General features: G+C 42.2%; 1 protein-coding gene across 2 annotated transcripts in view; it reads left to right on the plus strand.

Moving 5' to 3' along the window:
* Nucleotides 1-15,211, plus strand: part of PIK3R5 (phosphoinositide-3-kinase regulatory subunit 5) — a 56,223-nt gene that overhangs the window by 18,520 nt on the left and 22,492 nt on the right. For both annotated transcript variants that reach the window (XM_028717173.2, XM_028717174.2), the window contains exons 2-3: nucleotides 11,827-11,939; nucleotides 14,689-14,789. In XM_028717173.2, the coding sequence (XP_028573006.2) occupies nucleotides 11,840-11,939; nucleotides 14,689-14,789 (201 nt within the window). In that variant the 5' untranslated portion in view covers nucleotides 11,827-11,839. The remainder of the gene's footprint in view (nucleotides 1-11,826; nucleotides 11,940-14,688; nucleotides 14,790-15,211) is intronic.

Raw genomic sequence — 15,211 nt, forward strand, 5'->3', positions numbered from 1 at the left:
GGAGGAGGCAGGGCTAACACACACAGTGCATGTGGAGCAGCTGCGCATGCTTTCTCCCTTCCATGCTCTGGGCTGGACCAGGGGAGATGTATCATCTGATTTGGGCTTGTGTTAATTTAGAGGACCTACACATATATGTATTTTGGCATTTGTAATGATATTGCCAAGATAGTGGTTATCGGTCCATCTGTGAAAGAGTAAATCCACTTGCATGTTAGTAAACAAACTTCCAACAGGCCCTTTTGATTGCTTTGTTTTGGTCCCTGTGTGTTTAAAGGAGCATATTTAAGACTCTGAGTGCACAGGAACAACAACAGAGCATTTGGGGCTCTGTGGATACTCTGTCTCTGATCTTAAGGTCTCTGGGCAGCTTGAGATGTGGGATAATGCAAGAGGTTGCAAAGCTGGAATTCATCCATACGTTAGACTTTCTCAAAGCTTGAGCAAAGATAATTGATGGTGCTTGCACTGCAAATAATGTACTGGATGTGGACTGGATTTTCTCAGGGGATCCTCAGCAAGGTGCCTACTGGCCTGCCTGCATATGTGTGCATGCATTTGTGCAGGTGTGTGTGCTCACACACGGTAACTTTACCAGATGATGATGGTCTTTCACCCTTCCATTGGGGTGGTTAACCAGCCATGCTCAACCTGGTTCTGGTGACAGAGGCTGCAAGCTGCCTGCAGACTGTATTTCCCCAAAATGTCTCTGAGCCTTGCAATTCAACTCCCAGAACAAAAAAGACTGCAGTGATCTACTTCATAATTCACTTTCTATAATCTTTTCCTGTCTTTTATGCCCACACTGATAAGTAGGTCATTATTGTTACTGCAAATGGAGGGAGCTATATTTTTTTCTGTCTTGTATAAGATTTGTTTAGTTTTCAACCATTTCCTCTTTCTTCTTCAAGTGAGAGAAAAGGAAACATGAGGATAAAACTGATCGTGAGTGCAGAAGTATGTGGCTCACAGTGCACTGCATTTCTAAGAAATTCTTGTAAGCCTCATCCTTCCTATATTGGCCACAACTATGTTTGCACCACCCCGGGTGGTTTCAGATGTGCTTATGGCGTGTGCTGGTGAAGTAAATACTGTTCAAAGGTTTTATGTTTTTCAAAATCTTGATAGCACGGTGCCTGAGTGCTGGAAGAAAGACCTGCTCCCTGCTGAAAGGCCCATTTCCACCTGGCCTCGGGTTCGGGGCTCACTACTCACCCTGAACAGCTAAAAGAGGCCACTGGGACATTGTTGGAACCACTCTTGGGTTGGGGCAACTGGCTAAAATGTTTAAAAATGTTTTAAATGGTTCTAATTTTGGTTCCTCTGTTTCATTTTTCTTGGGTTGGTGTTGGTTAAACGTTTAGTTGGGGTTGGTGGTTACTTTAATTTGGGTATAACTGTAAACTGCTTGTTATTATTGTTATTGATTTTATTGTTTTATTGGTCTGTTTGTTGCTTGTATAGGATATCTTGTTTTTTTTAATGTTGGATGTTTTGTTGTGTTTTATATGTTGTAAGCCGCCCAGAGTGGCTGGGGAAACCCAGCCAGATGGGTGGGATATAAATTAAAAATAACAACAACAATTATTATATTATTATTTTATTATTATTATTATTATTATTATTATTATTATTATTATTATTATTATTTTATTATATTATAACAAGGTGACAAATGTGAATGAGGCTGTACAGAAAGAATGAGGAATTTTCAGTGCAGGTTTGGGGAGAGACAGCAACCTTGCAGGGTAGGTCTTTAGATTAAGGTTTTGAATAGTCTTGCTGAAAATCTCTTAGATCAGCTGCCTGGTGGCCTCTGGGTGGTTTGGACCTGAGCTTCCATCAGCCCCAGCCAGCCCAGTCAAGCTGGCCATGGCTAATGGGAGTTGTAGTCCAGACCATCTGGAGGGCACCAGCTTGGAGAAGGCTGCTTTTTATATTTCCTCCCAGTTAATTCTGTCTAGTGGCCTTCAAGCCAATTAAATTGGCTTGGTCAAGCATCCTGATCCATGGAGAGTTGGGAGGCAAGGGTTGAATGCCTGCATGGGAAAGGAAGAAGGAGGTTCTTTCCGTGAAGAGAACAATGCAACCTGAACTTGGAAGTGTCTTCCTTGCCGACTATTGACATTGCCTATTCTGCCAAAGCCAACAGAGGACGATCCATGAGGCACAGCTGTATTTGCTCAACATTGTGCATATGCTGCAAAGTCTGAATGGTGGGGTCTGGCACCCATCCTCACCCTTCGCTTATTTGCTTGTTTGAATCCTATAAGGGCCATCTAGTCTGACCCCCTGCAATGCAGGAATCAACGCTAAAATACTTCCGCTCCATGATTCAGAAAAAAAGCTCCCAGAGCAGCTTAACATATATCAGTAGCATCATACTCCTTACTCTCTCAGACTTACAATCTAAAAGGTGAAGCACAAAAGGAAATGGCATTGGAAGGGAGGAGGAAAAGTGGGGCCCTGTCCCACCGAGCATACTTGTTATTGTGCGAGTTGGAAGGTGGCATCGCAGGTGCAGGCACATGAATGAAACAAATTGTGTCACTGGAAATATATCTCGTAGCTGTTCTTCTTTGCTAAAGCTGCTACAGTGTCCACTAATGTTCATTCTAGCTTTCAAAAAGTCTCCTTTCAGGTTGGATTCTGGAACAGATTTGCATATGATATTTGCAATATGTGTATGCTCTGTTCAGATCAATGAGTTTGTGCAACAGCATTGAGAAGGTGGTGCTTCCACTGTTGCCAGTTCTTTCCTGATTTTATTTGACACTATTTGGATGCTGCTTAATCACGAAAACCTCTCAGCAGCCCCTGAAGCCAAACGATACGCATTTTGTACGTTGTGTCCTTGTTCCTAATAAATGCCGGCCAGTGAGAGGTGAAGGGATCTCACCAGCGTGCTTATATTCTCATTACCGTGTGTCTTTGGAGCCACATTAAATCCTAGTAATAAACCATTGATGTGAATGGAGTCTATGCCAGAGATGAACGCGTTTCTTTGTATTTAAGAACAGAAGAGTGATTGCACTGAAAGCCTGCCTCTCAGGGCAATAAACAAAGCCTTGTTTGTATCGAGATATTCGGTTTAATTGGTTTGCTTTGAGGCAAAAAAACAAAGCAAAACCCAGGCTCTCCTTAATGTGTCTGCAGTAGCAATAACCTAGTAGAGACTGAAGACGGACTGCCAACAGGTAAGGGGAAGAAGGGGGGGTGAGTGTGTGTTGTGGTCAAAAGCCTAACATCTTAGTTCCACATTTGTCAGTTTCTTTGGAACTACCATCTTCAGTTCAGTAGCTTGTTACAGAGAATCTAGAGAGAATGTTTTTCTCAAAAGGCTATACAGTTCAGGGTTCCTCTTTTGGCCTCCTATGGTTTTTCAATCTTGACTGATGGCCATTTGGTGGCGGGTGGGAATAAAAGGCAATTGTAGCACTGCTCTGTCTAGTTTGAGCAGGCAAAAGCATATTGAGATGTTTCAAGGATCCTGTCCCTTTTTATTTTAAAGTCTCCTGCTTGCAGGATGGGGCCTATCCATTCCCTCAACCCCCATGGACCATGCTGTGGATTAGCGATGAACAGTCTCTTATTTGCACCTTGACTAGTCTTTCTCGGTTGGCCCAGTGCCTTGCTTTTGTCCTGGGCTAGGGAAAGGGGGGCAAAACAGCTTTCTGTGCATTTCCCTCACTTCACTTTTAAAGCAAAAGAGCTCAGAATTAGTCCAGGAATTATGAACCAAAAGATTTGTGTACTGGATGCTTCTTTAAAAGTTGATTAATACATGCATGTGCAAAAGTTGTTCATGTAGTCTCATGCGTTTGGGTTATAATTTAAAATAGCTTCTCAGCGCACACCCCCCCCCAAATATAGTGTTATATTAATAATACTTTCCTGAGTAGGTGCTATTCTAGCCCTTGTCAACAATGGTGACTTTTGTTGTGTTTTCTCTAGGCACAATTCAGTGTTAGGGCCCCTCCAAATTGCTGTTCATTTTGTTTTTTCAACATGTCATTGATACAATAATACTGCATTAGTTAAGTATTTATGTTGGACCACCCACCTATCAGTCTACTTTATTAGTTGGTCTGAGATGGTTGCCCAGTGTTTCTGCATTATTGCCATTGGGAGGGGCACTCTTGCACTGTAGTGCATTCAAAGCAACACACACCTGAAACATTTGTGGTACGACAAGTTTCAAGATTTCAGCAGGAAGCTGCAGGACATGCATCAACTGGAAACAAAGTAGTACTGTATGTCTGCCCCCAAAACATGCAGGCTGGGAATTGTAGTCTAGCAACATCGGGAAAGCACCACATTGACTATCCCTGCTATATAGAAGCCATTGAGTGTTGTGTAGCTGGAATGTAGCCTACTGTACAAATGTAAGAGTGTCTGTGTTGCTCCGCCCACTTCTTCCTCTGGCCTGAACTACCACTGGCAGGTGGCCCCTGGAAGGGAATGTGTGGTCTGTGATCTGAAAAAAGTCTCTTACCCTGGCATTAGAGACCATACAGTTTGCTTTCATAGAGATGGATCAACAGTATCTCTTACTTAGTGGGTTTGGCCTTTGCTAATTGTAAGAAGGTAGCACACAGTCTTCACACATGTGCAGTATTCGCCTGGTTTGTCAAGATTGCAGTTTCCAGATACTTGGTTCTGAACCTTGAGCTAATACTGTTAATCGCCAGTATGGAGATTTGAAGCCTTGCTGTTCTGTTCTGCTTTACCTTCAGCAGAAGGAATTTATGCGGTGGTGATATTTTCCCTAGCCATGTTCTCCTTCCTGTTGTGTTTCCTCTTTCAATTCACTTAATGACAGTGAACTTTATATGCACACAAAAACATACTCTAGGTAATTAGGAAATAGACTGCATTCATAATGTGCAAGTCTGATGCTGTGGAGTCTAGACTTGGAAAATACTGCTTCCCGATAGCTAAATTTGCAAGAGCAGGGATAAATGGCAAGGCTTTGACTGTGGTTGTTATGGCTTCTTCCAAGTAAATCTCTGACCAGAAGATGGGTTTCCAGTGCTGCAATTTAGAAATAAGCTCAGTCCCTCTACTTTCTTTTCTTTCTTTCTTTACTTAAAAATTATATTTTGTGAGTGAAGTATATTTATTTAATCATCATGGTTTATACAGTGGTACCTCGGGTTACATACGCTTCAGGTTACATACGCTTCAGGTTACAGACTCCGCTAACCCAGAAATAGTGCTTCAGGTTAAGAACTTTGCTTCAGGATAAGAACAGAAATCGTGCTCCGGCAGTGCAGCAGCAGCAGCAGGAGGCCCCCTTAGCTAAAGTGGTGCTTCAGGTTAAGAACAGTTTCAGGTTAAGTACGGACCTCTGGAACGAATTAAGTACTTAACCCGAGGTACCACTGTATTGGGATAACTGACCTTTGGCCCACCAGATATTGTTGCACTACAATGCCCACCATCCCTGATTATTGACCATGCTGTTTGGGATTGATGGAAGCTGGAGTCCAGGTTAGTCACAGCTAGTTTATACGGAGTGCGTAGTTCAAAGATAAGAGGAGAATTAAGACTTCTGTTGTCAGTTTTTTTTATAGGAGGCCTATCCCTTTAAGAATCCCTGTGTTATGCAGCAGACTAACTATTCCATTTCAGAATGGCAGGCCTATCATGTCATAATAATGTTACTTAATGAAAAATCAGCATCAATGTAGTGGCCCCCAGGAGTCTTCTTTGTGTAGGCCAATGGCCTATTCACCATAAGCAATGGCGATGCTTTCTTGGGTTGAATGCCAAAGCTGCTCATTTCTGCCCCCCATCCTCCAGTACATGCTTTGGCTGTACTTTGAGTGCGGTTCATAAAACATGGTTGTCCGTGAGCCAGTCCTGCTTTAGGGAAGAATGTTAATCAGTTGACGCATTTACCGGTTGTTAATGTGACTTTAGACTTGTGAACTTACTTTATCATAAACCTCTTGAGTGTGCATACTCTGCAAAAAAAATGGAAATATTAAAAGAACAGCTAGTCTAGGGGAGTTCTGTGTGCATGTGACTGTGGTAAGCAAATGTCAATCTACATACAAAGGTGTGTTTATGTTGCCCCTGGAAAAGGCTTAGATTTTTTTTGGGTCAAATCTCCTAGGGAAAAGAAAATCATCAATTGTTGAACAGTAGCCAAGAATACTTGTTGGCCCTCATTATTCAGGAGTTTCTGCATGAGTGGGATCACAAAGAGCTAAACCTTGGGTAATCGCTTTCTTTAGCTCTTCAGGCTAGTCATGTTTAGCGTCTTACATTTTTGGGATTGAGCATAATCTCCCACCGACTGAACGACTCTGGGAATGAGTCCACTGCAGTTACTTGACAACCTACCCACACCTAGTTCATTGCACATCAGTGGCTGAAAAAGAGGCGGGTTTGAGTAGAGAGGAAACCTGGATGCCTCTAGAATGTCAGTTTTGAGTTGTGGGAGCAATTCAAGCACATATCAAGAAATTAGAGTTTATGCATTAAAAAACACAGTTCAATAATAAAAAGTAAATAGTAGCAAGGAAAGGGTTTTTTTTTTAGAACAGGTAGAAGTGATTTCAGTGTGAAAGAAAATTAAAATTGTCGCTGGCATCCAACTACCTTGAGAGAGACTGGAATGTGCCTCCAGGGATGGAGAATCACAGCGCCTGCTGTGGCTGCAGAGATTGGTAACTCATAACTGCAGCCTCCTGCATTGTTTTGCTGTGTTAGCAGCTCTGAAGTGAACTCTCCAGGGTGCAAGCCTGGACAGTGTGTATGGAGGCCCTGGGCTGTGTGAACAAATTATAAAGAGGTGTTTCATTTGTGATTCCAAAATTCAATGAACAGGACCCATCTTTCAATAAATTTGCTTGGTAATGGCATTATATTGCATATCATTGCAATATAGTGGGTTTATGCAATTTGAAGAGGATTAAAGCATTCTGTTGCCCCAGCACAAAAAAGAAACAGATATTTTGCAGCTGGGAAAGTGATGGGGAAACGCATTGGAAAGTATGGAATGAACAAATGGTTAACATGAAGACACAAGCAAATAACGATGAATGCAGCTTGAATGCTCATTGTTGTATAATATCCCTACAAACTAATGGGAAAGAATGTTTAAAAAGACTGGATACAATGTAACATCTGTACAAGCAGATCAGGATGACTTTATTATTATTATTAATCGGCTTCCACACATGTGTCTTAGAGCGATGCACAGGATAAAATAAAAACAGCTTTTAAAAGTAGCACAAAAATATAACAAAAGTGTTTTAAAAACAATGCAAAGTAGACTCCTGTAGCAGAGACTTATTCATATAGCTGGGAAAGCTGTAAAGATCATCTGGAGGAACCCTTGCTTATCTTTTGGTTCAGGAAAGCTTGCTTGTCTGGACATTGTTCTTCCTTGCCCAGAACCAAGCAACTGTTTAAAAACTTGAATCAGGCATAACATTCCCTTGGGTTTCTAGGGACACTTGTATGATAGCAGATACTTCTGTAATATAAGGCATCATTCTGTTCTCTACCAGCCTTTTGGTGACTTTTGAACCCTTTTGATTTAGCTGATTTCAGAAAGTTGAAACCCGCCCTATTGTTGTACCGTTTTGGTTTCCTTGTTTTGTTTTTTATCATCAGCGTGTATAAGTGAATTGTAGATAGGGCCTTTATCAGCAAGATTCTGCTCTGCAACAGTTCGGCAGGAGTACCCATTTTTCACTTGTCCTGCTGCCAATGTTCCTTCTTCTCGCCATCCATTAGACATTCAATGTAAGAACTACTTGAAATGTAAATGTAAATGCAAAAAAATTAAATTGAAACTGAAAACCAACAAAACACAATCTTTTCTAAATACAAGTAATTTCTGACATAAAATATAACTCATTTCTATTATTATAAGGTGATAGATAATATTCCTCACACATGTGGTTTTCTTTTCTTTTAAAAAACCAAAACCAAAATAAATAAATAAAGTCAAATATTAACTTAGGTGAGTGGTTGAAAGCAGCAAATCCTTTTATATTCAGAAAACAAGATCCCTTTGTTATGAATCCTACCATTGACATTTTTCTTTCTTTCTTTCTGATATAATGCATTAATTCCATTGTAAGCACAAATTCCCATGTCTTTTGTGTCACTTTTTGAAGGCATAACTTCTAATCACCATATTTTGGCATATAAGGTTCTTGTTGTTTTAACTATGTACAAGGCTATATTCCTGATGAATTAAGCTACCCATGTAGTTTAACCCAGGCAGACATATGGGCCAGGATAGATCTTGTCTAATAACAACTATTATAGGATAATTCCCCCACCTGCTTTTGCTAATTGACATTCACACCATATATGACACAACTTTCCCTTTTTTTACCCTTGCCATCTCTAGGAAGTGGGTGGGTAAGACAGATAAAAATCAATCTTATTCCTCCTCCCGCTTAATGCTTTTTTGCACATGTGTATACATGTCTTGACATTTCACTGCCCAGCAGGGTATTCTGTTTGAGGTGGTACTCAGTGTGAACTATCTGACTGTTTCATACATGGAAATATTTACTTGATGCTGCAATCATGGAATAATGAAAGCATATGTGTGAACCTACCCTTGAGGCTACTTCCTATACAGAAGACACTTTAGTGGCTTCTCCCTCCCTTTATATTCCTGAACTTATATTCACTGGTGGCACTGGTGTTGTGGAATGCTGTCCCTGCTGAAATAAGAGGGGCCCTATCAGTATTGGCATTCCGCTGGCTCCTGTAGGCACCACCTGTTTAGGCAAGCATTCCCCTGAACTGAACTTTCCCTGTAACTGGTTTTTACCCCAATAGAATTGTTGTGTGTTTTAGTTATGTATTGATTGCATAGTTGTAAGCTGCTTATTTTGGCCCAATAGTAATAATAACAACTATTTTATTGTTTATTATCATTATTTATTAAATTTATATACCACCCTTCATCCAAAGATCAGTAGCCCAAAATAATTTAAACAAAAGCAACCCTCCCAACACACACACACACACACTTACTTAAAAGGCTGTAGAATATTAATTAGCCAAAGGCCTGGTTGAAGAGGAACATTTTCGCCTGGCAGCTAAAGATGTATAGTGAACGTGCCAGACAAACCTCCCTGGGGAGAGCATTCCACAAACAGGGAGTCACTGCCAAAAAGGCCCATTCTCAGTGTTGCCACCTTCTGGACCTCTCTACTACCAATTTATGCCTTTCCCCTCTACATAAATCTCCCTTCGGTTTGAACAACCTGCAGCAAAAAAACCCCCTAGTTAGTTCTTTTTACTCCAGCAGCTTTTTTCAAAAGCTTTAAAAAGATATAATACAGAGGTGAGAAATATCTAAGGGGTTCCATCGCTGGATCTATATAACTAAGGGATGCATAAGCTTGTCTTGGTTTTGCTTGTGACTCTTCCTATCTCTATAGGGCTATAAAGAAAGGGACTGAGTGGTGACAGTTGCTTTCAACTTAGCAACAACATGAACTCTGGCCAATTGCCCTTGATGAATAATTAGTAACCCCTGAATGGTGCTGGGAGTAACTAGCTGGGAATATATATGCTGCCAAATTCTGCATTGGCTGGAATTTGGCAGCAGAATTGAGTTCCTGCCAATTTTGAGTCCTAGAATGAACCAGGCACTTGCTGGAGTCTATAGCACTTTACACCCCAGCTCTAAATGGCTTCTTTGATGTTGCAGGTTGTACCTGGAGATGTGATGAATAGGTTTCAGTGCTATGTAGCATGGATTGCATTACTGAAGTGGGGTGTTTGTAGATTTTTGACAATGTTCCATGCTGCTCCAGTACTCTTTGAAATGAGGAGACTACAGAGTGGTTATTTCTCAAGGCACAACTATCCACTTCAGGTATAAATAAGGCCTTTCTGAGACGTCTCTGGATAGATATGAGAGGTGGGCGGGTGGAAATGGAAACCACCGCACTTAGGTGATGTATGAACTATACTCAGAGGCGGAGCTAGCTGCTCCATCACCTGGAGCGGCGCACAGGCTGTGCACCCAGGGACGGGGCTAGCATCCCAGGGGGGCATTGCCTGCGGCGAGCAACCCAGGGGACAGGACAGCAATGTCACCCCCCTCAGGGATGACACCTGGGGTGGACCGCACCCACCGCACCCCCTTCCTCCACTAGTGACTATACTTAGTCACCCACTGATAATTTGTCACATTCCTATTTTTTGGCCTGAAATGATGGCAATGACAAGTATGACTAATGCTAGCCGGTGTGGTGCAAAATGCCTTCCCCCCCAGGAAGCCACGTGCCAAATGCTTCTATACTTGTTCAACAGGATACCCAAGCCAGGCATGATTCTGTTTGTAGTGGAAGATGACACAGAGGTTCAGTGCAGATCTTGCAGGTTCATTGTGCACCAAACCTTCAGATATGGCGTTAACAGCCTTTGGCAATCTGTGTGTAGTGTGTATATTATTGATTCAATTAAAAGCAAAGAGTAACATAAGATCTGAAGGGGGAAAGAACAATGCAGGAACTTTTCTTTTTCTTTTACAAAAATCTGTAGAACAGAGCAGTAAAATAGCAGAAGTGGGATTGGGAGGAGGGAATTGGCAGCAAAAAAGCTACATGCAGACTAATTATAAGTAAGGCATAGCCTTGTGAGCAGGGCCATGACTTTAATATAATTATATAGTTTTATATAGAAATCTAAGCCGTTTCCTGATTTGTAAAGGCAGGAGTCTCTGGTGGCATCGTGTTAGGAAACGATGACAGGAACAGAATCTGCATCCTGTGGTTTTTGCACATTACGGGAATGTCCTGTCCTATCTCTGCTGTCAGTTCTCGATTGCACAACCCAGGGTTTTGAGAGAGACCAAATTTGCTATGAGGACTGGTCAGACTTCCTGCCAGTGCGTGACCAATTGGGGAAGGAAAGCCTTCTGCTGATCACACTTTGTGGTGTCCCATAAGGAACTGACATAAGAGAAGACTATTTCCAGGCCACTTTCAGGGTGTGAATCATGCCCCTTGTTCAATCACCACTTTCCTTGACATTTGCATGAAAATGTGATTAAGATGTTGAGAGAACGTGGGGATGCACGTTCTAGTTATTCTATCCTGAGCTCCTTTGGGTACACAATCTCTTCTGTACTGGTGCTATCTTAGAGTGGTAAACTTGCCCATAGAAGGATGGTCTTGTGTTGTGTGTGTATGGAGACCTTTAAGCCACCTGGGCATGTTGGCTGCCTGTCCTAGATGCACCTCTCCTGTGGAAGTACTCTTTGTCTAACTTGCACAAGTTATTGGTAACACTTTGATGCAGTGACTCCTGTCAAAATGCAAGGAAATTGACTCTTCAAAGGTCACTTCAAAGATTCTTGTAGCCATGAAATTCTGATTGCATGAGTTCTAGCTGGTCAGTTGGCCATTCTGTTTGGTGTTGATGGGAGTTGTAGTCCAACAACATCTGGAGGAACACAGGTTCCCCAATCCTGGTATAAAAAATGGATGTGTATGAACAGGAGCAACGACATGGTAGAACACAGCTCAGCTGTGGATCCTTTCCTCTCTTTTATCTTGATGCCTTTTGAAAGTATAGGAAGTGCAGAGCTGTGGATTTTCATTTACCCTCTTGTTGCAAAGCTTTCCTGTTGGGTTATGTGAGGAGTCAAAATGAAGGCAACTGTTTCCCTTTTTCTGGCATCTCAAAATCCTACATGATCATGAGCAGAAGAAGATTGGGAAGCAGACTAGACACCAACTGGAAAAATTGGAGTAAACTAAAAACTGGGTTTGATTTATGTTTACCACTTGTGTGTGGCTAACTCTGACTTACTTCTTTTTATATCTACAGGAGATGAATTAAAATGCAGCACACGACGTGCACAGAGGACAGGATCCACCATGCACTGGAGAGGTGCCTTCATGGCCTCAGCAGAAGCACTTTCTCTGCTAGCACTTGGACTGGTAAGTGACTAACCCCATCACCATACCAGGATGATTTTTCTTTCCTCTTCAGTTTGTCATTGAAATATATTTGGAGGCTTTCCCCCACTCTTTAGTGATTCTTATTGCAATAGCAATGTTTGCTCATCTGTGGTCAAACTATTAACCAATGAAAAGGGAAGCAATTCAACATTTAAACAACGAACTGACGTTAATCCTCCTTCTTACCCAAACTCTCTTGATTTTTCCTCCTCCTAGTGAAAGAGCTTGAAAGCCTAACCAACCACCTGCTAGTAAAAAATGTCTCATTGATAATTTGGGGAATAAGGTGAACATCACAGATGTTCCCAAATATTCTAGTATCAGTAGAACAGTGGCCACATTAGCACACTACACTAAGGCAAACCATGGTTTAGTGCAAATGCAGTAGCTCCCAAGGAAGAATTTGCAGCTGCTCTGCTCCTCCCTGGGCTTTTTAGGTCAGCGCAGTGCAGCAGCTACGTCAAGGTTTGACCTCGAATGCTGTGTGTCTCCTCCTTAACCATGGCCTTAAACTATAGGAGATTGTGGTTGAGGAGGAGAGACCTTAACCACAATGCTGGGTTTGGAAGACGTGCTAAGCCTAACCTTGGTTTTGCTGCTTTCCTCCATTGACCTAAAAAGCATGGGAAGAGGGGCCAAATGGGCGCATGTTGATCTCCGGAAGCCAGTATTCTCATGTGGTCTTGCTAAGCTATGCTCTGACTTACTGTGGTGTGGAAACCAGGCCATTGCGCTGAGCTCTCGCCCCACATGATGGGACATGTTTTCAGAAAGAAATCTGAAGCTAACTGGGGCTATGCAGCCATGTTGCCAGTTTACTGATTTGAAATCCTCATCCTACAGCCTCAATTTTTAGTTTTCAACATGGCTTTTAAGGATTGTGGGGTGGTTTTTTTGAGCCTCAAAATTCTTGACTTTTGCTCCAACCTCTTTCTTACAACAGAGCGGAGGGCAGGAAGATATTTGGCGACATTTACACCATGCAGCACTTAAAAGTGCTGCGATACCACTTGATGCAATGGTAGGCAGCTTTATAGGTTCACATTTTTATATTGGCCTGCTCCAGGGTTTGGTGGGCATGGAGTGGGGCATGGGCAGCTCATACGTGGAGCCATGGTGGTTACAGCATCTCAGTAATGTTTCACAGCAATTGCTGGTTGCAAGCCATGAGCTGCCCTTGCCTTTCAGAGAACCGAGAGAGGAAATGCTAACCATCAATGCCACCCTACACAGGCAGCACTTGCTGGAGAAGGCAAGCAGTCCTCAGAAGAGAACTCACTGTTTCTGTTCCAAGAAAAACATCTCTTGAAGCTCATCTTAAGCTGCCAGCCGCAAATGTGGGTGCTGCTGCCACCCAACTTTTTTTTAGCTGTGCTGCTGCAGTGTGTTGCCATCTGGATACAGCCTTGCAGTGTTAATTTCCTCTGTTGCTGATCTAGCACTATTTTGCTAAACTAGAGGGGGAGGACCAAGGTACCAGAAGTTAAGGAAGAGACAGCAAGGAGCACAGCCAGCTACTCTGGAATTTGCCTTCCATGCTGACCCTGCTATTATTGTTATTATTGTTATTATTATTTACAATAATAATTGAATTAATACCTTGTCCTTCCCCCCTAAGGAGCAAGCATAGCAGCAAACAGATAAACAATTTACAAGCAAAAACAAATCAAAACATTCTAAAAACAATTATAATTTAGAACATCTAAACACAAGTACAATTTACAACTTTCTAAAAGCAATTTCAAGTAACAGCTGCGTCCTTCCAAATATCTTGAGGTTGCCAAGTTGCTAGGTCCTTATCTACCATTTAGATTCTTATTCTCTAATACTTAAATCCCCCCCCAATAGCTCAAGGTGGGACACATACTTCTCTCTCCACCTCCTCCATTTTATGCCTACCACAACCCTGTGAGGTTGATTTAAACTGAGAGACAGTGACTGGCCCAAGGCTACCCAGCTAGCTTCATGTTTGAGTGGGGATTTGAACCTGGGTCTCCCCAGTCCTAACCACATTAACCAGTATGCCACAGTGGTGCCCATCCCTGTGTGGTTTGCACACACTGCATCAGTGTGTGTGTCTCTTTCTCACTTTTAATCCTTCCTTGCAGGACCAGCAATTTAACCGCAAAGATGCAAAAGAGATACAAAACTTTGCCACAGATCCTGTAGCAGGAAAAAGATGGAGAGTAGTATTGTCTATGGGCTGCAATGGCTCTTTGCTTTTACTGCTTCACCTCAGGGACTCAATGAATTATGTGTATTATGGATTGCTTATATTATTTGGACATGTTGCCATAGGAAACTTTGAGGCAGCTCTACCCTAACAGTTAGTGCACATGATTTGTTGGAAATGTTGCAGGCTAATGAATTAACCCCAACTGGGAATAATTGGTGTAGTTCAAAAATACATTGTTTCCCTAATGCTGTATTCCAGGTTGTTCTTATCCCTAATAGGGTGGTAAATGCATTTTCTCTCTTGAAGAACTGGATCCACATAGTAGGTGACTACTGAGAAAGAAAGCTCATGCACTGTATCTTTCTTTTTTTAATAACTCCACACACATCTCTACTTGTATCTTTCATTATGGTCCATGAATCTCTTTCATTTTGCCTATATCCCATCTAGCTTAAAATTGCAATGAACATCTGTCTTCTGCAATTAGGACACTGAGTGCTCTGGAATTCGTTCCATGCTCAGAACGTGACCTGTTTCTTCATTTTTTGGCAGCTGGGCTATGTCTGAATTGTTGGAGTCTCCAGGAGTTGGTCAGTCGTGATGCAGGGAACTACCTCATCCTTCTGGAGAAAATCTTGCAAAAGACCCAAGAGGTAATATTTGTACAAAGGGAGTTCTTGCTCAGTCTGATGCTCTCTCTCTCTCTCTCTCTAAGAATCTGGAATACCTCTAATACAAATAAGAATGAAAAGTGGCTGGTTGCTTTGTGCATCAGCCCAGCTTGCTGCTGATTTCAGTTTGCCTTTGACCAAGTTCTGTGCTCTGCATGGTGTTTCAACATGTTAAAACAATTTAAGGCAAGAGAGTAGATGCACATAATACCTTGCAACGGGAGTAAAGGCAAAGGTAAAGGGACCCCTGACCATTGGGTCCAGTCGTGACCGACTCTGGGGTTGCACGCTCATATCGCTCTATAGGCCGAGGGAGCCGGCGTTTGACCGCATACAGCTTCTGGGTCATGTGGCCAGCATGACTAAGTCGTTTCTGGCGAACCAGAGCAGCACACGGAAATGCC

The sequence above is a fragment of the Podarcis muralis genome, chromosome 2, assembly GCF_964188315.1.
Source record: "Podarcis muralis chromosome 2, rPodMur119.hap1.1, whole genome shotgun sequence".
Lineage (NCBI taxonomy): Eukaryota > Metazoa > Chordata > Lepidosauria > Squamata > Lacertidae > Podarcis > Podarcis muralis.